At 36.3% G+C, this 24,629-nt stretch overlaps 2 protein-coding genes across 2 annotated transcripts; both read right to left on the reverse strand.

Annotated features, from left to right (window-relative positions):
- Positions 1-2,285: 2,285 nt before the first annotated feature.
- LOC133851978 (PTI1-like tyrosine-protein kinase 3) lies at positions 2,286-8,832 on the reverse strand. The gene is made up of 8 exons (XM_062288619.1): positions 8,641-8,832; positions 7,104-7,284; positions 5,348-5,601; positions 5,120-5,246; positions 4,742-5,015; positions 3,061-3,193; positions 2,849-2,935; positions 2,286-2,750 (listed from the first exon to the last, which is right to left on the reverse strand). The coding sequence occupies exons 2-8, from the start codon at positions 7,198-7,200 to the stop codon at positions 2,631-2,633; spliced, it is 1,092 nt and encodes a 363-aa protein (XP_062144603.1). The 5' UTR covers positions 7,201-7,284; positions 8,641-8,832; the 3' UTR covers positions 2,286-2,630.
- A 1,099-nt stretch (positions 8,833-9,931) lies between these two features.
- LOC133851968 (2-isopropylmalate synthase 1, chloroplastic-like) lies at positions 9,932-23,430 on the reverse strand. The gene is made up of 12 exons (XM_062288607.1): positions 22,561-23,430; positions 21,525-21,738; positions 21,362-21,442; positions 18,879-18,968; positions 18,703-18,789; positions 16,042-16,142; positions 13,164-13,197; positions 12,997-13,071; positions 11,362-11,445; positions 11,132-11,266; positions 10,410-10,555; positions 9,932-10,305 (listed from the first exon to the last, which is right to left on the reverse strand). The coding sequence occupies exons 1-12, from the start codon at positions 23,268-23,270 to the stop codon at positions 10,173-10,175; spliced, it is 1,890 nt and encodes a 629-aa protein (XP_062144591.1). The 5' UTR covers positions 23,271-23,430; the 3' UTR covers positions 9,932-10,172.
- Between the last annotated feature and the right edge of the window lie 1,199 nt (positions 23,431-24,629).

The following is a 24,629-nucleotide window of genomic DNA, read 5'->3' on the forward strand; positions in this document are numbered from 1 at the left end:
TCAAATTTTGAAGAGATGTCCATGTATCAGTAGTTATGCAAATTCTTTTACCCCTCAAATAAGCCTTCAATTTAAGTTTTTCTTCCTCTTGTAGTTTTATGCAATCTTTTTGTTGAGTAATGCAACATGGCGAATTGAACCAATTCCATTCATCAATTGTCTAAACTCATAACTCTTCACATGCCTAAAAGGCAATTCCTCCTTGATGAAATATTGAACAACCAATTTCCTTATTTTAATCGGATCATACTTCACAAATCCCAATTGGTTGGTATTGCAACTACCATTCTCTGACATTTTCTTAAATGACTGTTGCAAGAGAGTTTGACTTTTCGGTACATTGGATTTTTCCCATTTTTTAAGTGGAGAGGTTTGACAGTTAGAGGTAAGGTGAGTCATCAAAGCCGAAGTGCCATATCTCCAGTGACACCCCAACATCTTATTGCAATAATCGCATGCTGCCTTAGGGTTTTACTTGTCAATTGGTTCCACTTTTGTAAAGTGCAACCATACAGCTAATCGATTCACAGCTTTTGATTTTTTTTTTTTTTTGAAGGATCCAATTATGTTTGCAAGGAAGGCGAGGAGGTTTCAACATTTGTAGATGGTGTTGGAGGCTTGTCATGTGACTTATTGACATCTTCCATAATAGGCCTAGTTGTGACTCACCCTTTTTTGATAATTCAACAGAAATCAAACAACAACAACCCAATTTTTTGATAATCTACAATTCTACATAACCAAAAAAATCTCTCGTAAAATGGGTACCTAATTCGAGGATCTCATTCAAATATTGGGTGGAAGGGCAAGCGTTGCCTCCCAACAACACGGGCTTGCTCGTGTTCTATGAGAAGAAGAAGAAGAACACGGGCTTGCTCATTCAAAAATATCAAATCTGTAGAGAAGAAGAACTAAGTATTGCCAATACACTTTGCAAATAATTGGATCGTATCAATTTAAGTTGGGGTTTAAAGCTTTTGAATCGTACTTATTAGTCTGCGTTGGAGTTTGACCTTTTCTCAAATGCATTGTAAGTGAGATAAAATTAAGGTCAAACCTTAAGCTTTTGAGTCATAAGATAAAGTATATATTCGCTCCTTTAATTCCGTCCACACTAGAGTGTTTTGGTGATCGAAGTTCGTACAAATTGGTAGGTTTTGAAATGGGTCGTCGGGGCAGGTAAGAGTTGAGTCTACTTGAGTTTGGTTTGAAAAACCATGAACCATGCTAAACCCATCCGTTTGGTATAAATTTTTGTTTTCCATTTTTTGTTTCTCTTTTCATAACAATTTTATTAAATTTATTAATAAACAACACAAACAATATGTCATATCAAACCATTTTTTTTCAAATAAAAAGCAAATAAAATCTCCAAACATACATTAACAAACATAGCTATTGGGTTAGTTATGTTATGTTATGGTGGTTAATAGTTAATCTAATTACAACCTTATCGAACTTTACTTTTACCATGTATACGTTTGTTTCAGATTTGGCTTAGGTGCCGTAAAAAAAAGGTCAACATCTAACTTCATTTTCTCTATCTTTTTTATAAAATACTTAAAACTAGATTTTGATCATTAAAAAAACTACCGTACATATGCTGTAGTTTTTTTCACAGCACCTAAGCCTAATCCGTTTCTCAAACTGCTATAGTGTAAATGTGTTGCATAGAATTTTTCCTTAGATAGAATTTTTCCTTGAGAGAAGTGAAATGGATTTGAAGTAGATTTTGACTATTAAAAAAACTACTGTAGTTTTTTTTACAACACCTAAGCCTAATCCATTTCTCAAACTGCTATACCGTAAATGTGTTACATAGAATTTTTCCTTGAGGGAAGTGAAATGGATTTGAAGTAGATTTTGACTATTAAAAAAACTACTGTAGTTTTTTTTACAGCACCCAAGCTTAATCCATTTCTCAAACTGCTATAAATGTAAATGTGTTACATTGCATTTTTCCTTGAGGGAAGCAAAATGGATCTCTTCAAATTTTGTTTTATAGCATATAAAACTGTGTATGGTATCACGCCATCTAAAAATTTACTTTTTAAATAATGTAATAACGTATTTATCATGTAGCAACATATACACCATTAAATTTGCGAAATTTATTATGTAAAAAATATTACTCTCATGTTTCATCATATTTGTGTAAAACCTTTCAAAACCAATGGTAAAAGATAAGTTGTGATACATATATTACAGATCCAATTATGTTCTGCTAGCTTTTAAAGTGAAAAAGTAAGCAAACAAACACGGCCTTGAATGGCCCAACCAAGAAGTGCCAAAACTGAACACATATAATTCCACTGTGAGTCAAGCCTGAACTCAACCAGAGTACTAAACAGGAGAAAACGATACATACAAGAAAAGCCCATTTACCAGAAACATGAACAAGCAAAGCAGCCCATCCCGTATTCAATTTATGACTCCACAGATTATAGCACCCAGTGCAGTACCAGCAACAGACAGAAGTAGGCAAGATCATGAACCCAGTCCTAAACATTCAATCTCATATATAAAAAAATTTAAATAATATATATAATATTTGATGAAATCCGCAGACAAATGAAACTGAACTGTGCAGAGGCAGAAAATCCAACACCAAAAAAACTCTGTTTATTTGCTCAAGTCTCTGGAGCTGGGGTAGGAGGCTTCAGAAGTGGTTGGAGAGCCTTGACAACAATGCTCATATTTGGCCGGAACTCAGCCTCGTACTGCACACACAATGCTGCCACAGCTGCCAGCTGCATTTGCCACAGACAGCACAACCACATTGTAAGCTACTACCAAAGAAAACAAGGGGTGAGTTCGTGCATGTGTGTGAGAGAGAGAGAGGAGAGACCTTAGCAACTCCTTTAGGAGGATATTCTCCCTTCAGTTTTGGATCCACACACTGTTTAACTTTGTCTTCACTCAACCTTGGAGTAGCCTATAAAAATGAGTTTCATTTTAAACCATACCAAATCTGAAAGAGAACTGATAAGAAAAAAAAGACATAACAAAGAAAGGGAATACAAATAATAACACTGAAAGAAACTAGGCTGACAAACTCACCCAAGTCACAAGACTCTGTTGGCCACGAGGCATGGTATGATCAACAGGCTTCCTCCCAGTCAGAAGCTCCAGAAGAACAACCCCAAAGCTGTACACATCACTCTTCTGAGTCAACTGTCCAGTCATTGCATACCTGCAAATTGTTTTACAGGACAAATTACTCAAAATACTTCCTAGCCATTCTTGTCAAGAAAAATAAAATAAAAAACAAGTGTAATAAGCAGCTCCGTGTTTACTTCAGAACCAATTATACCACGTGTTGCTATCAAAGAAACAATCTGTATGGTTATCATACAAATTTACTTGACAAGCCGAAAAAACATCATTGTGGTAGGTATTTGACACTTTGGAACAGTTGGAAGGATATAGATATGTCCATAATCATAAAACCACACCTAAACTACTTTCACTAACAATTAGATTCACTATGAGACAATTATATTTACTAGATTAACATAGCACTCCAGCTTGTGCAAGTCTCTAATGCAATGTCAGTCAAAACTACCCTCGTACTTAGATCTGGCCTGCTGACATTGAAATTAAGAGTAACAAGTTTTCAGGAAAAGTGCCCCAGCTGGACTACTGAAAGCCATTCAAACACATCTTTAAAATTAATTTAAGCTACATAAAACCCTAAGTGATTAGGCTCTTTCAAAATGGCAACCAAATTAATTTTGAGCAGGTGCCACCAAAATGAAGCTACCAAAGAAGCTCCAAAGAAAGACCTCTCAAAATAATTTTTGATAAGTGACCTCTCAAAATAATTTTTGATAAGGATAATATGAATATTTCTTTAAACAAAACCTTATATTTATATTTCTGTTTCCAAAACCTTTAATCTAACCTTATATTAACAGCTATTCTTTCTTCTGTTTCTATTTCATCTCGAAAAAACCAATGCAAATGGGAAAAACTAAGTAAGGGCAGACCTACAGAAGAAAGGCAACAGAGACAGCATAAAATGCCATCAATGAAATAATTGTTCCTTATCCTCATGTCATTTCCTATAATGTGCTCCTCTGATTAATATCAGCTATATTTGATGACTAATTGTTTTTGTTTATTGAAATAAAAATAAGGTATATTAATTTTTCTTTTGTTTTTTTGGGATCGAGAGGTGAACCCAAGGGGAAGGAGAGGGGGAGAGTGGGAGTTGAACGAGTGACATCCCCCTTACGAGGTTGGTACCCAGCTAAGTGTGATACCAACCCACAAGATTTGATCCTTTTTAGGTAATCTCCTCTACTAGACTAGTCTTCTGGGCTTATAAGCTGCCCCTTGCATTAAATGTTTCAAGGTATCAACTGTACTGACGTTAATTCAGGTCAAGCACTACTGTAGTGATTCGGGTCTTAGGTAATATTTCGAAACCTAACAGTCTAAGTTATATAGAGCATTCAAAATGAAAAGTAAGGCATTTAGGGATGGAGGCATTGACCTTAAAAAATATAAATTGAAGAAAAACGAGGAAGGGAAATAATTAATAGCTGTAACAATATAATTGAAGTCAAATGAAAAACTGAAAACTGATCCCTAGTGATTACATAGGGTTTGCAGCAGTCTGTAACATGAAAGTAAATCACTTGAACGCAGCATAAAAACCGTCTAAACAAGCATTTTGTTAAAAAACTACTAAATATAGCTAAATAAACAAAAGACAAAGGAATTTCAGAAACGTTACTCTGGAGCATGATAACCAAAGGTTCCCAAAACTCTAGTAGAATGGAGGCGAGCAGCCATGTCCGGAGCCTGATTTGAAAGGTTAAAATCCGCAATCTTGGCTTTGAAGTCTTCAAAGAGAAGCACATTGCTGGATCTGATATCTCTGTGTATTATAGAAGGTTGAACCTTCTCATGTAGATATTCCAATCCCCTTGCTGCATCAACCGCAATTCTAACCCGTTGCATCCAGTCAAGCGTTGGACCTGGTTGTGCCCCTTGAACTCCCTTCCTACCTGTAATTGTCAACACAAAACACATCAATGTCCATTTTCTACAATATTTCTTTGTGTGAATCTAGATTGCAGATTTAAAGTAGGACAAGCTGGCTTTGCACTACCATGCAATATGTCATGTAACGATCCCATGGTTGCAAACTCGTACGCAAGCACACGGAGATTTCCCTCCACACAGTAACCAAGCAACTCAACAAGATTTTCGTGCTTCAATCTAGAAACCATGGAAACCTAATATAAAGAATATCAATGCAGTCAGGTATGCCCAGAAACTAAAAGCAAAATCATATATCAAACTGAATTGCCTATAATTGTTTATGTTCAAAACACACCTGTGCCAAAAACTCGGGATTTGACTCGGGTTCTGATGAAACATCAAGCTTTTTCACTGCCACAGCTTTCCCGTTACTTAAGTTCGCATAATAGACTCTCCCATATGATCCTTCACCAATCAAGGCCTTCGATCCGAAATTATCAGTCTTTTCTTTCAGTTCATCCACAGACAGTGCAGGCACTTCAATGGGTTGTGCTGGCTTTTGCACTTCAGGTTTGACAGGAGCTGCCACCTTAGAGCCTTTTTGGTGCCCTAAAATGTACAAAAAGGTGAAATACAAGCAGCGCTAAAGAACAAAAGAATGCAAAATTATCTGCTCAGAAGCCAAAAGTAGACAGCAGGTGTGCCAAAGACTACAAATTATAACAGATGCACTTATATCTAGTAAGGCAATGGTTTCATTAAATTAGAGCAGTGATTTGGCAAAAGTGACATGAAGCATGGCATTAAAATATTGCAGATAAGTTTCCTGCAGCTCGTGATTATGATGGTGACAGAAGCTTTGTGGTGGCAGTGGCAGTGGCGGTGGCCTAGAGAGTAGAGATCCAATAATTTTGGCAAAACTGGATACTGAATGTACAAGTGTAAAATGCATTCCAACCAGCATTCCAAAAATGCTACAAATACTGAAAAACTCATATCTAAGCTGTTCTTTTTTTTTTAATAAGTAAAATATATTGAAAAGGCGCAAAGGAGCGCAACCCAAGTACACAGGACGTATACAAGAAGCCCCTAATATAAAGAATAGAGAGAACAGCTATCTAAAAATTCAAAATAAGAACATTCATGCATTAACTGAATTTTTTCTCTCCACAAAAACAACATTTGTAGCATCTTTCTCTTCAAATTCAACAAACCAGTCTCACAATCTTCAAAACAGCGTGCATTCCGTTCCCTCCAAATGCACCACATCAAACACAACGGAGCCATGCGCCAAATCGGTATCAAAGTCCGATTACCCTTCTGACCCCTCCAACGCCCCAACATATCTTTCACCGACCCCGGCATTACCCACTCCACCCCAAACAATTGCAGAATCGTCCTCCACAATTTTGTAGCCACCATACAATGCAAAAACAAATAGTCAATGGATTCTCCAGAAGTCTTACACATAGAGCACCATTCTATCACGATAATGTTTCTCTTTCGTAAGTTATCCAGAGTTAAAGTTTTCCCTAAAGTTGCCGTCCAAAAAAAGAAAGCCACTCTCGGGGGAACATTAACTTTCCAAATACTTTTCCACGGAAATGAAGACTGAATAGGACTAGACAAAACCTTATAGTAAGACTTTACCTCATATCTAAGCTGTTCTTATTCAAGAATATATAGAAAGAGTCCAACATCGGAGGGCTCAAATCCCAAACCCAATCTTCTACATCCAATTCAATGACCTACCCAGCATTATGAAGTTCATGATCACAGAATTTATAGAACATTACTAGTGCTATATATTAAAGTTTCTAGGCAAGACCAAATAACTTCATAATTCCCAATGACAGATCATTATTCCAGCCTTCCAAATTCTTACTTTCAGTTAGAACCGGTAACATAACCACACATGTTACAGACAATGGGGAAATACCAGGATGTTTCAGATGGACCGAACCATTAATTTACTTCCAATCTCTATTACTAAAACCAAATTAGTAGGAATGTTTCGTCGTACTTATCAAAAAAAAAAGTACGAATGTTTTGTTCTCCTTTTACCATGGGGAAATTTGCAAAAGCATAAAGTGAGAGTTGAGGCAACATACCACCATCTACATGATTCCCAGGGCTTTTCAGGTGCTCGTTTTCATTTGAGGGGTAAGACTCGTCTACTTGACAAGTACAACAGAGCCACCTACGCATCCTGACTCTCTTACTCAAATATAGATCGTCTTCCGTTCTAGTATTCTCCAGACGAATAAAGTAACCAGGAGGACGCACATGTGCCTGCATAGTGCCACCAAATAGTCACGGAACATTTAACATCTCAACTTCATAGTTAAAATCTAAACATAACTAATATATATATATATAAAATAAAAATAAAAACGCCAATTGGGGGGGGGGGGGTTCCTACAATAGTGGTAGAGGATCAAGGCCAGTAGTAAAGATGGGTGAGGCTTCGGATACAGTTTCTGCTAGTACCTGCTAACTTATTTAACCCAAGAAACAAAAAGTAAGGAATATGATACAGACAATAGAGAACATTTGATGATTCCACCTTGATTGCTTATACATTCATTTTAAACCACCTTCCAGTGCCTCAAATAATTAATCAACTAATATAGAAAAATGCCAAATGCAACTTGCCACAATTAGTGTGACGAAAATAATATTAAAAAAACTACAGTGATGCTCTTAAACATTAAACATCAGAACAACTACGGTATAAGATATAATTTTAAAAATTGATATAATGCGAGGAAGCAAACTAATAAATTTTCTTAATCTGGAACCTGAAAATGCTTACATTTTATTTATTTTTTTAATTTAAAACTTTGATAAAAACCTGGCGCTGAATTAGCAGGAAAAAATATAAAATTTGTTCCCATGATAACAAAAAAGGAAAGCACTACTCTAAGTACCAAAACCCAAAAGACTACGTAATAATTCTACAAAGCTTCTTTCACTATTTACAACAAAAGAAAACATCAAATTACCACAAAAATAAGCAAATATAAACTAACAATAAAAATTGCTACACAAAACACAACATGAAAAGAAAATTTCCATATACAATTCAAATTGCAAAACTCACATCCCAAAATTCACACACCAAAACCGACTCAATAAAGAAAAAAGTTCCTCATCTCCTAGAAAGAAACCAAAGAAATGAAGAGAGACCCGTTAATCCTTACCACTAAACCACTCCGACGACAATCTCCGGCCTCCATAAAGAAAAACCACAAACAAATTTCAAAATTAACAATGCCACCGAGAGAGCAAACACAACCCAGAAACAAACGGATCACAATTCGATCAATAAAAGAATCAAACAATTCAGCAAAATCAAACAAAATTTTCACAAAGAAACCCTAAAATTAGAAAAACCAAACAAAGAGAAGATGGAAATCGATTGAATTGTGGAATTGTGGAAAGGAAGGAGAAGGGAAAGGGTCAAATAAGGCAGAGGCAATGACAGATGGGAAAAGGCCGAGATTAGGCCAAAACAAGCCTTTAGATCGGAACCGAAATTACAGGATTAGGCATAACAGAAAAGAAATTGGATCGGAGAGAAAAAAAAAAAAAAACAAAAAACCGAAATTGAAAGAAAGGAAGAAAAAAACAAGAAAAGTATATTACCTCTTCGGTTTTCTCTCACTCTCTATTTGTCCTTCTCTTCTCTTCTCTCTCGCTTTTCTCTCCACAGCTAGGGACTGAGTTTTTGGTCCTCTAAATACGTAGAGGTTTGGTTTTGCTTTTGCTTTTGTGGGGGTTGAGACAGAGAGGCAACGCGGGGAGAGAGATCTTTATCCTTTCTTTCTTGTCAATGTCATCGATATTTCCTGCTAAGTTATATACAAGGAGATGCACTATAGAATAGGTCTCTCTCTCTCTCTCTCTCTCTCCCTGTAATTTTTTCTTTTCTTTTCTTTTTATAAATGATAATTTCTTTTTGTATATTTCTTAATTACCTCACATATTTTCTCATCCAAAATCACTAATTTTTTTTTTAATCCAATTCAGTCTTTAATTTGAATGAAAAAAATATATGAAATGACTTAATTACCGTTTTATGTCAAAAAGATACTTAAACGTAAAAAGAGAAATAAAACTTACCAACCACGTTCTCAAAATATTCCTTATGCTAATGTAAAATAAACATCTATTTAAAAATAGTTTAGTCATTTTGCATATCTTCTAATTTAAGAGAAAAAATAAATTAAGGTACACACTGAAGTAATTTTATAAGAATTATTAAATTTTGATTCAATAATAATTTTAAAGCTACATTATATTTAGGAGGCTCGGATAAAAACTCTTCCCTGTAGCATTATTCTACAAATTGACATCGAAACTATAAAATAAGACTTAACTACAATAAATTCAAATTCTAAAAATAAATTATTTAAAGGTAAAAGTTTAGGAGAAAAACGTAATTTAATTTTTTAACCTTTATTAAATGTTTTTGATCGTAGAAAATAAAGGTGGGGGCTGAAGGAAGTGGTGTTATGTGTCTGGAATTTGCTGATTTGGTATAAAGAAATGCTTTGACAGTGCTTTTTCCTATTTGGAGTGTTTGCACCGCTGGCTTTTTACTTTTTCTGTGTTTTTATTTTTATTTATTTATTTTATTTTTAATATACTCATTAGTTTTGGTTGGTTGAGGCATCTATCTTAGCTCTTTTTGATAGTGGTTGGAGATCTATATCATTTCATTCTTTCTCATTCATATTTAAAATTCTCTCCCTCCACATAGAATAATCACTTTTAGCTCCTCAACTCTCACAAAGAATAATCACTCTTTCTTTTGGGAGTTAGTAATCCTACACCTTCAACTCGTATGTAATTTATTAACACATGTCAACGTGTAATTAGAGTTACGTCAACTAATAAAAAAAAAATTAACTCCCTCCAATCACATGATAACACGTGTCAACAAAAATTCATCCAATGCCACATCAGCAAATAGTACAAATTCACAATTAAGTAAAACGAAAATCCAATAACAGGTTGCCTATAGGGTCTGTCGCTGAAACTAGTACATAACAATGAACCAGACAAAAGCTAAAACAGAAATCCAAAAATTCTTGCCACTTTTGTACACATGGCCATGATCCTGACCATTTGAATGTGTAGGCACCATGCAAAATGTGATGACTTCCCATAGCTCCTCAAGCAGACACGGCTGTTTTTTCTGCCGGAATGTCAACTGGGAATTTTTCCTTGAAACCTAACATCTTATTTAATGCACCAATGTAGGCCTTGACACTGGAAACAACAATATCCATTCCAGCACCATTTCCACTGGCACCAAAAAAATAAAAGAGAGATTTATGTGCTATGAATCTGGAGTTTAGAGAACACAATATGCAATCTGAAAAGAAAAAAACATTATTTACGTGCCGTACCTAAACGTCCGATGTACCGTTTCTCCAGTATAGGCAAGGGTAGCTGTGTGATTGTTTTCCCCACGAATTAGAACACGGGTGGTAGCAATTGCATCAATGCCTTCTGTGACTGCATTCAAGGAGTATTCAAGAAGGGTTACCCGTTCCTGCATACAAAGGTAAAGAAGAATCCTTAACAACATAAATCATGCTAGATAATTGCAGAACAAGCTTTAGCTAAGACAACGTTTACAATATGGAAAATTGATCCAAATCAAAGAAACTCAAATTTCTCAGGTCAAACAGAAACACTTTCTACACAAGGGAAGATTTTTCAAGTTTGTCACTTGAATTTCACTTGCTCCTTTTTGGCGCAGATATACTTAAAACAAATCAAGATTTGAGAATATTTTTCTCAAAATGATTCTATTTCAAGTTATCTTGACTGGCCAATCCCATGAATACCATAAGATTCGATAATATGGATCTTGATGAGTCTTAACAATCAACAAGTTGAATACCATGACTATGATAAGGAAAAAGGATCATCTTTGTAATCTTAGATCCTAATGCTTTCCCACCTCCACAATACAGGATAAATAGATGTAACCTGAAAGCACCTCCACACTATTGGCTAAACAGATGTAACCCCAGGTAAGTTTTGTCCAGGAATACACTCACAACTTTCAATGTCTAAAATAAACTTTTGGTGAAGTACAGCACTATTAACTTTCATCTCAAACCTTCACGATGAGATCAACGGCCTTGTAAGCTGAATCTACTGGTCCTGATCCAACTGAACAAGCAACATGCTCTCTTCCATCAGCATCAATGAGTTTAACAGTTGCCGTAGAAAGACCGAGAGTTCCACAAGTAACCTGCGTATTAGGTTCACATCAATTTGGGACAACACCATTGGAACAAAACAAATTGGACAATGAACAGAAAAGTTGAAAGCAAATTCCAAATTTACCTGCAGATCATGAAGTTTCCAAACAACTTCTGGCTGAAAAACTTCATCAGATACCAGTGCTCTTAGGTCAGCATCAGTAAATCTCTGAGACATTGGCAAACTATACATAAGAACGAGATAAAGACACTTCATAAGGAATAAAAAACAAGGATGTGTGCGTGAACAGCAGGCATACTCATTAAGATGTCTAAACAGGTGACAAATGATATATAATAATGAGATAAAGACACTTCATAAGAAACAAAAACAAGGATTTGCAAGCATGCACATGTCAACATGCCTAAACAGGCATATTCCAAGAACTCCTCAACTACTTGTAATTTAAGCACCGAAAAAACTTAATACTTGTCAATTTGCTCCATTTCTGGAGATACCTAAGAACCTGAGAACCTGTCATCCAGTACCTTGAAAGACAAACACTAATGGCCATTCCAGAACCTAAACATGATGCGAACTTCAAGTGGTTCAACAAGAATCAAACTTTGGGACCAAAGATATCAATGAATATGATCTAAGTTCCATAAGACCATGAACCCCACTTGGTATCTAGTGGTCTAATTTACTTACATTTGAATCTTATGTTCGATCTTTTTTCTTTAGTATGCCACTAGGTTTGTTTAAATTTTAGTCTTCTTTTTGAAGATTATAAAAAGCGTAAAGGCGCCCCTAAGCATACAAGAAGTATACAAAAAGGACACCAAAACAAGAAAAAAGAAGGAAGAGGGTGTGAAAGTCCATGGGCTTTACTCACTCTTAAAAGAAGCCTTGAGAGAGGAGGGGTGTTCATGGCTTATAAAGTGCCCAAGTCATGTATCTCTTGGCGATGTGTGACACTTTAAAACGCCTCCTCACGTGTGGCAACTTTGGCCAAACACGTGTTCAACATCGGGAGGGAAATGTCCATCATCGTCCAAGGAACCTGCTTTGATACCATGTAAAAGTCTATAGGTCTTACTCACTCTCAAAAGACGCCTTAAGAGAGGAGGGGTGTTCATATCTTATAAAGTGCCCAGGTCATGCATCTCTTGGCGATGTGGGACACTTTAACAGAAAGGAAAAAACACCCGCAAAACCCAAATATAGGAGGAAACCCAAACACGCCAATAAAACTAGCCCACAGAACCCAGAGACTATCACATCACAGCAATGGTCCTCTTGCTTTGCCCCAACTAGAACTAGAACCCCCGACATCATAATTAATTGTGCACTCTAAGTTCTTCACCTCATGACTCCCTTTAAACTTAGAAGTGGAGACTAAAGCCTCTAGATGCTGCTCCACATCAACTTGAGCCATTAAGAAAGTCTTCTAAAATATCTAGCTTGAAAATAAAGTCTTCTAAATTTAAAGAATAAATGGCTACTTTTGGTTATTACTAAGTTATCTGGACATGGACCATGGTGGTGGTCATAGGTCTTACCTTTCCCTGCTTAGTTATCTTATTTGGCCTTTGGCACCGTTTCACTTGTCAATGCTTATAATTTTAAACTTGAGTTCTAGTACTAATAAAATCAACGAAAAGCCTATAACTATCCACTGTAAATTCAAAAGAGTAATTCAAGGAATTTCACTTGCTCAATAAAATTAAACAAAAAAGAAAAAAGAAAAGACAAAGATAATCACTTGCTCCTACTCACCTTTTTCTGATCAGCTACTGCTTTGAAACGCCAAAACAGATTCTCAAGCTGCTGATTGTCAATCTCATAACCAAGCTGAAACAACATGCAAACAAAGTGTTAATGCTTAATAGCAAAGAAAAAGGAAATATAATAAACGAAGCACAATGGTCCAAACAGCAGAGTACCTCTACAAGTCGCCTTTTCAAAGCATGGCGTCCACTGTGCCATTACAATGAATGAACAAGGAGAAAAAAGGAAAAGAAAAAGTGAAATGAAAAGAGTTTAGATTATGAGAAAAAAGAATCTCAACAACATTTGCTCTCATGTAAACAGCCATGAGTACAACTGTAGCATCCTACATAATGAAAGAACAGTAAAAAGAAGAATGAAATATTAAGAATAGATGTCTATTTCAGAGATAAGTGGTTGATCCTACGAATCATTTGTTTATAATTTAGAAAGGGGGATCAACTAGCTCAGAAACAAATTTGTCAGCTAAAAAAGATGATGAGTAGTGATAGGCAGGGGTAAAACAGCCGGCCCCTGCCCGTCACTTTTCATTTAAATAGAATTTTTTTAATCAAAAACAGTTTCTGATGTCACACATCAGAAACTGTTTTTGATTAAAAAATTATTTTTTTATTATAAAAGTCTGTTGGGGGACGTTTTTATGTCCCCCAAGTATCATTTCCCAAAGATGATGATGTAACACAGTCACTGTGTGAATAGTATTTGTGGACAGTAACCATAATCAGTATTTTCTGTTTGTTAATCTTATGAGGGTTAAATGGCTTAGGGTTTTGAAGATTAGGATTTCAGGAAAAGAATAAGTCTAAATTTCTAGAGTTTGCTAAAAAATTGTGAAAAATTTCAGAAGGAAAACATAAATAAGAAAGGCAAACCCAAAAATCAACCACCTTATGCAATGGCAGAGCTAGGTTTTATACCTTAGGGGGTCAAACTAATATATAGAAAGCTGACAAACAAAGAAACAAACAAGAACCAAGAAATAGGTGGCCTAGAACTTCTGCACACACAACAAATCAAAGAAAAAAAAGAAGACAATTTTCCCTATGCCAAAACTAAACACAAGAATACAAAATTTCTCCAATTCGTAGTTGTGCTTCTTCCACACAGTTTTTCTTTTTCCTCTCTTTGTTTTATTCCTTTGTCTTTTTCTGGGGGTTATATTTTTGCAAATTGTTTAGCTCCCACAAATCATACATTCCAACACATGAGAAGAGAACCTTGATATTACATCTAATCTTCACCAGCCATACATGGTAGTGATGGATTGATGTTGTATGTGTAAAAAGAGGACGGGGGGGCGGGGGGGGAATCCTGATCACCTTCTTCTTCTTTACTATGATATTGTGAGAGAATTATTGAATCTGGTGTTTCAAATGTTTGAAGTAGAGTGGATTATGCCGAACGGGCAATGGAGCTCTAGGCGTGCTAGAAAGGAATGTGGTGCATTTAGAGTGAAAAAAACATGCTCGAAATTTCAAATAATGCTAGAAGATGAGTTCGGAACTACGACTTTGTTTTCTTAATTCACTTTTTGGGTGGATCTATGTTGACACCCTTCTTAATATCTCTAGCTTCGTAGATTTTTTGTGCTCTCTTTCATTATTTGTGATCTAGTTCAATGTTCTTCTCTTGTATACGTTCTGTGTACTTGGGTTGCGCCCCCCTACGCTTTTAATAAATTTGTTTTACTTATCAAAAGAAAAAACATCTTACTAGACTGTTTCCTAGGCAAAAATAGTGCCATAAATAAAACATAGGACTAAAAAAATTAAATAAATCTTTCTATTTACAAGGGGATTAATAAAGTTCCTAGACAAACAAAAGTTCTTTCCAAAGGCAATCCCTTTAAATCTAATCAATCTTCCTTAAATTATTATTCTTAAGAATTAAGAATAATTTTCTTCCTATACCATAAGACTAGAAAGATCGACTACATTCCATTAATTAAAATAAATAAAAACAACACAATTATTAAAACACTTACTGAAACAAATGAGAACACAATTTTCAAGATTTTTTGGGGGGTGGAGTTGAAATTCCAAGATATTGTCACGAAGAGGAAAGCTTTGTGGAGATCAGTGGTGGAAGTTAAACTTGACAACTTGTGGAGCAGATGGTGCTCCAATGCGGTATATGGGTCCTATGGGGTCGAGGTGTGGAAATAAATTAGGAGGGGATGGGGGGAGTTCTCCAAGTTTGTGAGGACTGAGGTGGGAAAATGGTTTAGGACCAGGTTTTGGTATGATGTGTGGTGTGGGGATCAGACCTTGAAGAAAGCTTTCTCGGTGTCGTTTTCTATTGCTCGCCATAAGGAAGCCTCACTGGCAAATCATGTGCAGTTTTCTAATGACTCGTTACAGTGGAATGTCACCTTTATCCTTTGTACTTTCTCAAGTTGAGCCAAGGTGACGAGAATAGGATGTGTTGAATCCCTTCCAACAGGCGGAGGTTCAAGGTCAGATCTTTTTATCAAGCAAAAGTTTGGCTAATTGGAGAGGTCCGTTTGTAAGCCACCATAGTATAGAAGTCTAGAAGAAAGTTCCCTTGTTAGGACGAGATCTATTTGGCAGGAAAGCAATGCACGGAATTTTGAAGATTGTGAGAGTTCAGTGATAGTAACGGTTATTCTAGATACAATTTTTAAAAACTATAATGTTCAAATCCATTTATGTTTGTGTAAGGAATGAATTATGACAGGGCGGATGTCTGCTCACAATAGGCCTCTATTTTCTAATTTTCTAGAGTTTATGGATTTGTGTTCTTCTTCCTAATTAGGTGTCATTCATGTATACTCTCTATGTACTTGAGTTGCACTCCTCTACGTTTTCTAATAAGATTAAATTACTTAAAAAAAAAAAATCTACAATTTTATTAAACATGTGAGGAGAAGTCCCTTATAGTCTTGGGATGATAATGATAATTGGTGGGTAGAACATAGTTTTTTTCACCTTTTCTTAGTGGGAACTAAAAACTTGAAAGACATGAACTACGACCAACACGAAAAGGAGTTTCGCATAATGAAATGCACCATACCTAAGTTTTCCAAGGACAATACCAGCTTCGTTGGATCGTTCGAAACCAATATCTTCAGGAGCTATTATTTCATATGTGCCTTTGTGTTTAAGCATTCCATCCTACAAAACAAAAAAGCTTTATTGACATAAGTCCTCATACCCTCCCCTCAAAAAAAAAAAATCCCAACCAAAAAAGAAAAAAAAAAAAAAAAAAGGACTACGAATGCAAGCAACCACGTGTAAAAATCTTTTTTTCTTCTTTTTTTATACGTAATAATCCAATCTTCTTCTTCTTCTTCTTCTTCTTCTTCTTTTTTTTTTTTTTCCTCCCTTTCGTATACTTTCGATATACTTAGAGGTGCCTTATGCTTTTAATAAGATTGGATTATTACTTATAAAAAATAAAAAATAAAAAATCATAGTTAGTAGCTAAGTGAATGAACACAACTTTGCAGTGCAAGAAGTCTAAAAGAGAGAGGATAAAACAAGTGAACAACTACAAATAAAAATAATAAAAAAAGCAAAAAGAAAGTTTCACATAGGAGAGCAACTGTCGTACATAACTTCATTTTTTTTTTAATGAATAATAATTTATTAGAAGAGAATACATAACTGCAAATTATAATTATACAAATATGTTGACTAGGTTAAATATGTACAAATACTACATAGTAAACTAAAACACATATTCTATGGTATAGTAATTGTTCAGGAGAATCTCATTAGAAAGAAAAAATTGAAATGATTCTTATTAAAACCAGGTCATGTTAGTTAGAACTACCAAAAGTCCGACAAGCTGCTTTAATTTATGGCGTGAGAGGAATGTTCGGCACTTTGAAGATGTAGAAAGCCTGGTGTTGGAGTTGCATCGAACTATGCTTAATACTTTATTTTTATGGGTCTCGGCTCATCTTAGCCCTTAATTTCATGCTCTTTTGTTTCCTACTTTAAGGGGTACTTTTGTATACTTCCTGTGTACTAGGGTTGCCCCCGTCAGCGCTTTTTTAATGAAATGACATTATTTATCAAAAAAAAAAATTATGGAAACATAAAAACCATGATGTACTTTGAATGATAAATTTTTAACTTCAATAGCCTTAGAAAGACACTAAATAAGCCATAGGAAATAATGTTAGCTTGAAGGTTGGTGGGTTCTATGTGCACCTATGATGCTTTATTTCCTAATTGGAAATCTTACCTTTCATAATAAAAAAGTCTAGTAAATAATTACAGAAACTACCATAGTCAATCGGTTTTTCCTTTTATTAGTCTAGCAATCGTCAAACAAAGAATAAACTAGGAGATATAAGGGCAAGCGGAAGAAAAAAAGTATCAGTACAAATTATTCTACGCTCATTACACATAATATATAAGAGAACAGAAAACGACCATAATGCCCCAAAATAGTAAACCTCTGTATATAACACTCCCCCCCAAACTCAGACATATATGTCACTAATGCCATGCTTGTTCCATAAAATGATATACTAATTCTCTAAAGTTCTCTCGTCAGCAGGACCGCACAGGTTTCTATTTCTTCTGCCCAGCTCTCCGAAAACAACATTTGGCTTGCAAGTAAAATATCCCAACTGCTCCTGCAACTAGGAATATCGTCTCACCAATTTCAAGCTTAGAGCCATGACCCTAAAAATGACTAATATACTTCAACAATTATGATTATAATCATATCACGGTAGTCAAAAGGCAAAAGGCACCCTCAAGGCACTGAGTAAGTAGATCGCCTAAGACAGGAGTCGATAGCAAAGGTGCTCATCCGAGAGATGCAAACTGTCAACTTCTAATAGTAGCTGATTATATCTTATATAAAATCAAGCATGCAACTTTAGGAAATAAACACACTGTCAATCATATAAAAGTGAAGAATGTAGATTTTTTTTTTAAAAAAAAAAATCCCTAACTAAGAAAGGCAAAAAGATAAAAGTTTTTTTTTTGTTTGTTTGTTACGTGATATACATGCACTTGATGGGTTTGAACTTGCAATAACACCCTCCATGTCATTCTTAGAGGAGAGGATGTATCATATGAGTTAGACCTAACTGGCAAAGATGGAGACAATGGTACAAAATACAAAACCCAAGAATTTTCTTTTGATAAATAATTCATTTCATTGAAAAGCGTAGAAGGGTGCAACCCTAGTACACATGATGTATACAAAAATAAGGCCCCACTAAAGGCGAAAAGAAGAACAAAACTCCATAAAAAGAGAGAAGTTAGAAAACAGAAATATTAAAAGCCTGTCCAATTAAAGAGGGATTTGACCAAAATGTTCTTGAGCTCGTCCTTCATGATCTTCAAAACATCTTGCATTCCGCTCTCTCCATATGGTCCACATTAAGCACAATGGGGCTATTCTCTACACAACTAGAACTGAACAAGTACCCACTTGACCTCTCCAACACACTAACAGATCTATCACCCTTTCTTGCATAACCCAAGAAAACTTGAAACACTCTTTTTAGGAAGGAGAAAGCGAAAGAAGGCAATTAACATATATACATATACATATTATAAGATTTCATTACTTCAGATGTTCTTGAAGAAAACACCTTTTTTCCTATCAAGAGCAAGCCATGACAGATTGCTTGCAAGCCACATCGGCTGTTCAAAAAGAGGTAAAACAGGTAAGGAACAGTCATAGAGATAATAAGCTTATAAGTACCTGATGGATACCACTTTCATGAGCAAATGCATTAGCACCAACAATAGCTTTGTGTGGCTGAACATGCATCCCAGTGTACTCTTCTACCTAAAAAGTTATGGTATCAAGTATCAGAAGAGCATTCAACCAACTAGGAAAAATAGGTGTAATTTTGCATTATGCATTTGAGAAATTACCATCTTGCTTGTCATATAGATGTGTCGTGGATTAATCCCAGTATAAAGACCTCCAAAGTTCTCTCCGTGGCATTTTAAGGTCATTACAACCTACAAATTTGGTAAGCATGCTAAAGCAAGTTAAACAACAAAACAGTATCAATGGTGGAGAGAAGAATTACACAATATAAAAGGATATGAAGATAATTAGCTAGGAACAAATCTTTTACGACTGGATTAAATAGTTAAAAACTATATATTTTATTTTTTTGGTTTTATTGCTAAGTTACATATGCACCCAATGGATTTTGAACTCATGATCTTACCTTCCAGACTAAGGGGGGAAGAAGTGCCATTTGAGTTAGAGCTCATAGGCTTGAATTTAGGCATTACAATTTAAAAGGATGAATGATGCAAAAAGAAAAGAGAAAAAAGGACATGGTTATGGTTAAAAACCATCTCACTTTGCATAATCTTATGTAACTCAGTTCTGCTTGCTAATCAAGAACATGAGATGGCATAAATGGCAAAACAAATCAAAGTCCATTCCACAATTTACAAAGATCTTAAAAGCGAGTGCCAAAAACCTGAAAGGAATCTAAAATTGAGACTCTATCTTGGGCTGGTAGGGAATTTGCAGGATCAGATGGCAGATCCCTCACTTACAAGTAACAATTTGCAGATTTTAAAGTATATGCAAGAGTCAAATCCTTGCTGCCCCCATTACCTCCCAGGCTACTTCTAATTACCAGCAGTCCCTAAATATAAAATATTTTGAATAGTTTAAAAGCAAAATTTAAGAGCTTGAGTACTTCTTCACATACTTATTGCTCCAATCCTACTCCATAAGCCGCTCTCAACGGAACCTTAATCCGCCAAATACTCTTCCAAGGGAAGGGAGTGCCATCATTAGCGAAGGGATTTATATCACAACAGAGTGTTCTCCCCCACCAATATGTGTGTGTGTGTGTTTTGAAGATGGAACCAATCAAATTTAATAGCTTTTGAGATAATTCTATTAGGCATAAAGAATAAGATTATTTCTAAGAACTTCCCTAACATTGGATCAATTCTTTATTCATAAAAAAGAATTCTTTACTTTTTGTATTTAGTGATGGTTCCATCTTTTGCAATGCCACATGCCAAATATGAAATCTATGGACATATGAAGTGGTTCTTTTCAATGGGATTTCCGAGTTTCAATGTCATCAAAAATTCATGTACACTTTAATCAGAAACATATATATGCATGTCTACACGTGCGTGTATTTGTCAGATCACCTCACATAGATTTTACGTAAATATTCTATTCCACTATATGACAATCAAGAACTTCTTTATGAAAGTGGCATATAACTAAAGCTTTTTCTTACACTTTCACTCCCAAATCATCCATCTTGTGGACTACATGGCCTCTTGCCATATTGAATATTTTCGTGGAGGGAAAGGGGGAGAAAACCTACCAGGTAAGTTTGAGAAATATAACTGTAACGATCCAAGGAAAGCGCTCTCACCCCAAAAGGACTAGTCCATTTGAAGCTTCCTTACAATCACTTATAAAGCCCAGATTCACCTAGTAAGTAAGCAATGTAGGACTTAACACCCATGAGTGTCTTTATAGGCTACTCATCTTCCCAATGTGAGACCGAGGTTTCCCCTCTTAAAACCTCTAACGTCCTCGTCAGGATCGCGTCATGCAATGCTCCAGTATCACATAGCATTACTAGGTGGCTTTGATTCCATTTGTAATGACTCAGAAAAAGCGCTAGCCACATCAACCCTATTCCCCGAAAATGACTAGTCAATTTGGAGCTTCCCTATAACACTTATAAAGCTCAGGTTCACCTGGTAAGTAAATAATGTGAGACTTAGAACTCATGAGTGTTTTTATAAACCACACACTCTATGTAGGCTACTGATCTTCCTAATGTAGGACCGGAGTGTCGAACTAATTGCCCAAGTTAGCAACAAGAGCTCACTGAATCTAGGATTTCTTACTCTTTTTTCTAGAATTCCTAGTGTAGGACAGCCTTGCAGTTTCTTAGACTAATGGAATGTCTGGCAAGGAAGGTGGTAAGATTCAACTCAAAGGGATTGAGAAAAGGATTTATAATGTTTAGGTAGATAAGGTAAAACTGAAAGAATCTGATTTGGTTAGGAATCAGATGAAGAAACCAAAAGTAAAGGAAATCCCCCGAGTTATTGAAACAAAGAGTGAGCGAGAAGGACTTGAAGAGCAAAACTGAAAGAATCTGATTTGGTTATGAATCACATGAAGAAATCAAAAGTAAACGAAAGACCCAGAGTTGCGGAAACAAAGAGTTAGAGAGAGAGAGAGAGAGAGAGAGAGAGAGAGACAAGGACATGCGGAAATTGGGATCAGAACATGATGCCTTTGAATTTTGATTTCATTTGATGAGAGTGATTTAATATAAGTGAATATATACCTGCAGGCCTAACAAGTGTACCGAGGCATTATATAGTTGTAAGAAGTAAACACTCACCTCCTCTAGTGAAGCATTTCCAGCTCTTTCACCAATGCCATTGATTGTCACTTCCAGCTGCCTCGCCCCTGCACATGCACCCTGAACTAGATGAAATGAGACATGAGTGCAATTTGATTATCTTGCCCTGAATAAATAGAGCAAAAGAAAGTAATGAGCTTACCGCTACAGTGTTAGCAGTAGAAAGTCCAAGATCATTTTGGCAGTGAGTTGATATAATAACATTTTCAATTCCAGGGGTATTGGATTTTATGTCAGCAATCAATTTCCCAAATTCATTTGGAACAGTAATGCCCACAGTATCGGGAATGTTTAGAGTTGTGGCTCCAGCCTTGATAACTTCTCCCAATATTTCATACAGAAACTCCCTGTCAGATCTGGTAGATTCAAAGAAACAAACAAACATTACACTTTATTCTTAAATGAAAAATGGTAAGTGACCAGCAATAGAGACGCATCATCACCTACAATAGGTTTTTTCTTTAGTTTTTCTCTCTTTTTTTGGTAGGCAAGAAGTTTATAAAAGATTGGAAAGACTAGTCATTTCGTTTCCGCACTACGTGGAACAGTCATATCAGCACAGTAATAGCAACATAGCAATAACTGCATAAGCATTCTCAATAAAAGAAAGAGATACCCATGTATGAATGAAAAGCATTCACAATAAACTTACATAAGGAGAAGGTGTAGAAAACAAAATCGAGCTAATTAAGCTTTCTCGAAGTGACTGAATGAGTTAGAATCGCAGAGGATCCTCTCAAGGAAAATGATTCAGCAGCATGATCCTTTCACACGACAACCCAAATTCTTAATTGAAAATTAAATGCGTTTGCACATTTTGATTCCACAATCTAATTATGAACTACCTTTGCCCTTGAATTGTATCACAATGAGTACAGAGCGCATTAAGAATTGGTCAAGAGGGTGATTAAATAAAAGTTAGAATAAAGAGTAACATTTAAACACAAATGATTATTTCACAACTCCAGAAAAAGAACTTAGCCAATGGCACAACAATGAAGACGAATTCAAACACCACCGTAAAGCCAAAGTACCCTCCAAGCCTTTTTGCAATATTTTCAACTACTGCCGAAAAACCAATCCAAAAATTCTTCTAACTTCTTAGCGGTCTTAGTAATGAACAAAACAAAAGTATTAAACTTTTTTATAGAATTAGTGAAGAATAAAAACAAGCGAACCTCCCAGCATCCTCGGGGCTAAACTCGACATCGTCACAGCCCAAACTCCGGGCGAACCTAACCATTCTCCTGGCAATCTCAATCACCTCCTTCTTGGTCTTCCTCAACTTGTACTCCATGTGAATGGGACTGGTGGCAATGAAGGTATGAATCCTGGGCCGCTTGGCGTACTTCACTGCATCCCACGCCGTCCGAATATCATTCTCATTGCACCGGGAGAGGCCGCAGATGACGGGGACGTACCCTTCCTTATCGACGGCGTTACCGACGTCCTTGGCGATGGTTTTGACGGCCTCGAAGTCGTCCTTGGAGGAGGCTGGGAAGCCGGCCTCGATAATGTCAACGCCGAGCTTGGCGAGCTGCCGGGCGATGTCGACCTTCTCCTTGGAGGTCAGGGAGGCGCCCGGGGACTGCTCGCCGTCGCGGAGAGTGGTGTCGAAGATGCGGACGTAGTTGGGGTCCGAGATGCGGTTGGGGACGTAATCTGGGCGGCGCCTGGTGGTCGGCTTTGTGGTTGCTGCTGGCGGCGGCGGCAAGTCATTTTGGTGGGAACAGGAGACGGCGGTTTTTCTGGGGCAGGCGTGGGGGAGAGGAGGGAAGGAGGGTTTTGGGGAGAAATGGGGGATTCTTGGGTGGGTGTTAGTGTTGGCTGCGGAAATGGAGGCTTTGGGTGTTGGGGAGAATTTGAGAGCCGTGAAAATGGCAGCCATGGAGGAGGAAATGGATGCTAAGCCCTAAAGATTGGTGGAAAACTGCATGTGTTTAGGAATTTATATTGTGTGACGTAGGCAGAACGGTGGCGGCGCTGTTTTTCTAGTCAAAGGGATTTTTCCTCTCAATTCAATCCATTCCTGTCTTGTATATGATGTTTTGTTTAAGCATATGCGAGTGGGAGTGAAAGAATGTATAGATTCATAAAAAAAGTATGGAAAGTAAAAGTAAAATTGTTTAGAATATTCGGACCCTTTTTTTTTTTGGTTGTGAAAGTGAAGGATTGGGATCTCAATCCGTTATAGACAAAGAGTTAGCCATGAAAATAACAGTGGCTGTCTTTTCAGTAAATAGAAAACAAACCTTTAGGTTTATGACGAGGCAAACAATTTCGCAAGGAGATGCCTAGTGACTCATACGGCCACCTTCAGCAGAGACTGGAGAGTAGCTCCACCCCTCTGCAATGGATGGCTACATACAAATGGTGGTGGCACACGAGCCACCCAAGAACGAACCCATGCGTAGACCAAGGGGCCATGGCCCCTTGCTTTTAAATTTTACTTTAAAAATATTTTTATTAAGTTAAATATATATGTATTTTTAGGTTTAAAAATTAAGTTTGGCTTCAGCTAAAAATGAATTTGACCCTTCATTCGTACTTTGGTAATTCCATATGAAAAAATCTTTGATCTGTCTTTAGAGCAACCCCTCTACTAGAGGCAATCACATAGCCACCCCTTCAAAGAGTCAAGGTGGAGGTGTGGCACTATCACCCCTTTGTTGGGTGTTGTCGCGTGAGCCAACCCTATAAAATGGACTGCCTGGTGAGCCACTCCTTTAATAGGGGTAACCATATGAGCCACCTCTCTTCCTTTGTTTGGTTTTTTGTTTTTTTTTTTTGTTTTTTTTTAGTTTTAATCAATTAAAAATTTATTTATTTAGTTAACATCGTAAAACTGCTTGTGCCATTAACTGCGTTACTATCACATAAACAATTTTAGACGTAAATGAAATGAGTGACTTAAGGAGTTAAAAGTCAGATTTAAAATATGAGGGAGTAGATTAAAATCTCACTAGGGATTACATTGTTTGTTAAACTTAACCTGAATTAATTCATGGAAAATGGGAATGTGATTTTTCTTTTTCTTTTTCTTTTTTTTAAAAAAAAAAAAAATTGACAAGAATGGGGGATCCCTTTTTATTTTTTTATTTTTTATTTTATTTTTTTGACATGTCCACATAAGAGGAGGAAGAGGAAATTCAAACGTGCTACCCCTTAGGGACAATGCACGTCCCACTTTTAATTTGATAATTGAAAAACTATTAAAAATATTAAAAGAAGAGAAGTGATCTTTTTA

Source organism: Alnus glutinosa, chromosome 1 (assembly GCF_958979055.1).
Source record: "Alnus glutinosa chromosome 1, dhAlnGlut1.1, whole genome shotgun sequence".
NCBI lineage: Eukaryota > Viridiplantae > Streptophyta > Magnoliopsida > Fagales > Betulaceae > Alnus > Alnus glutinosa.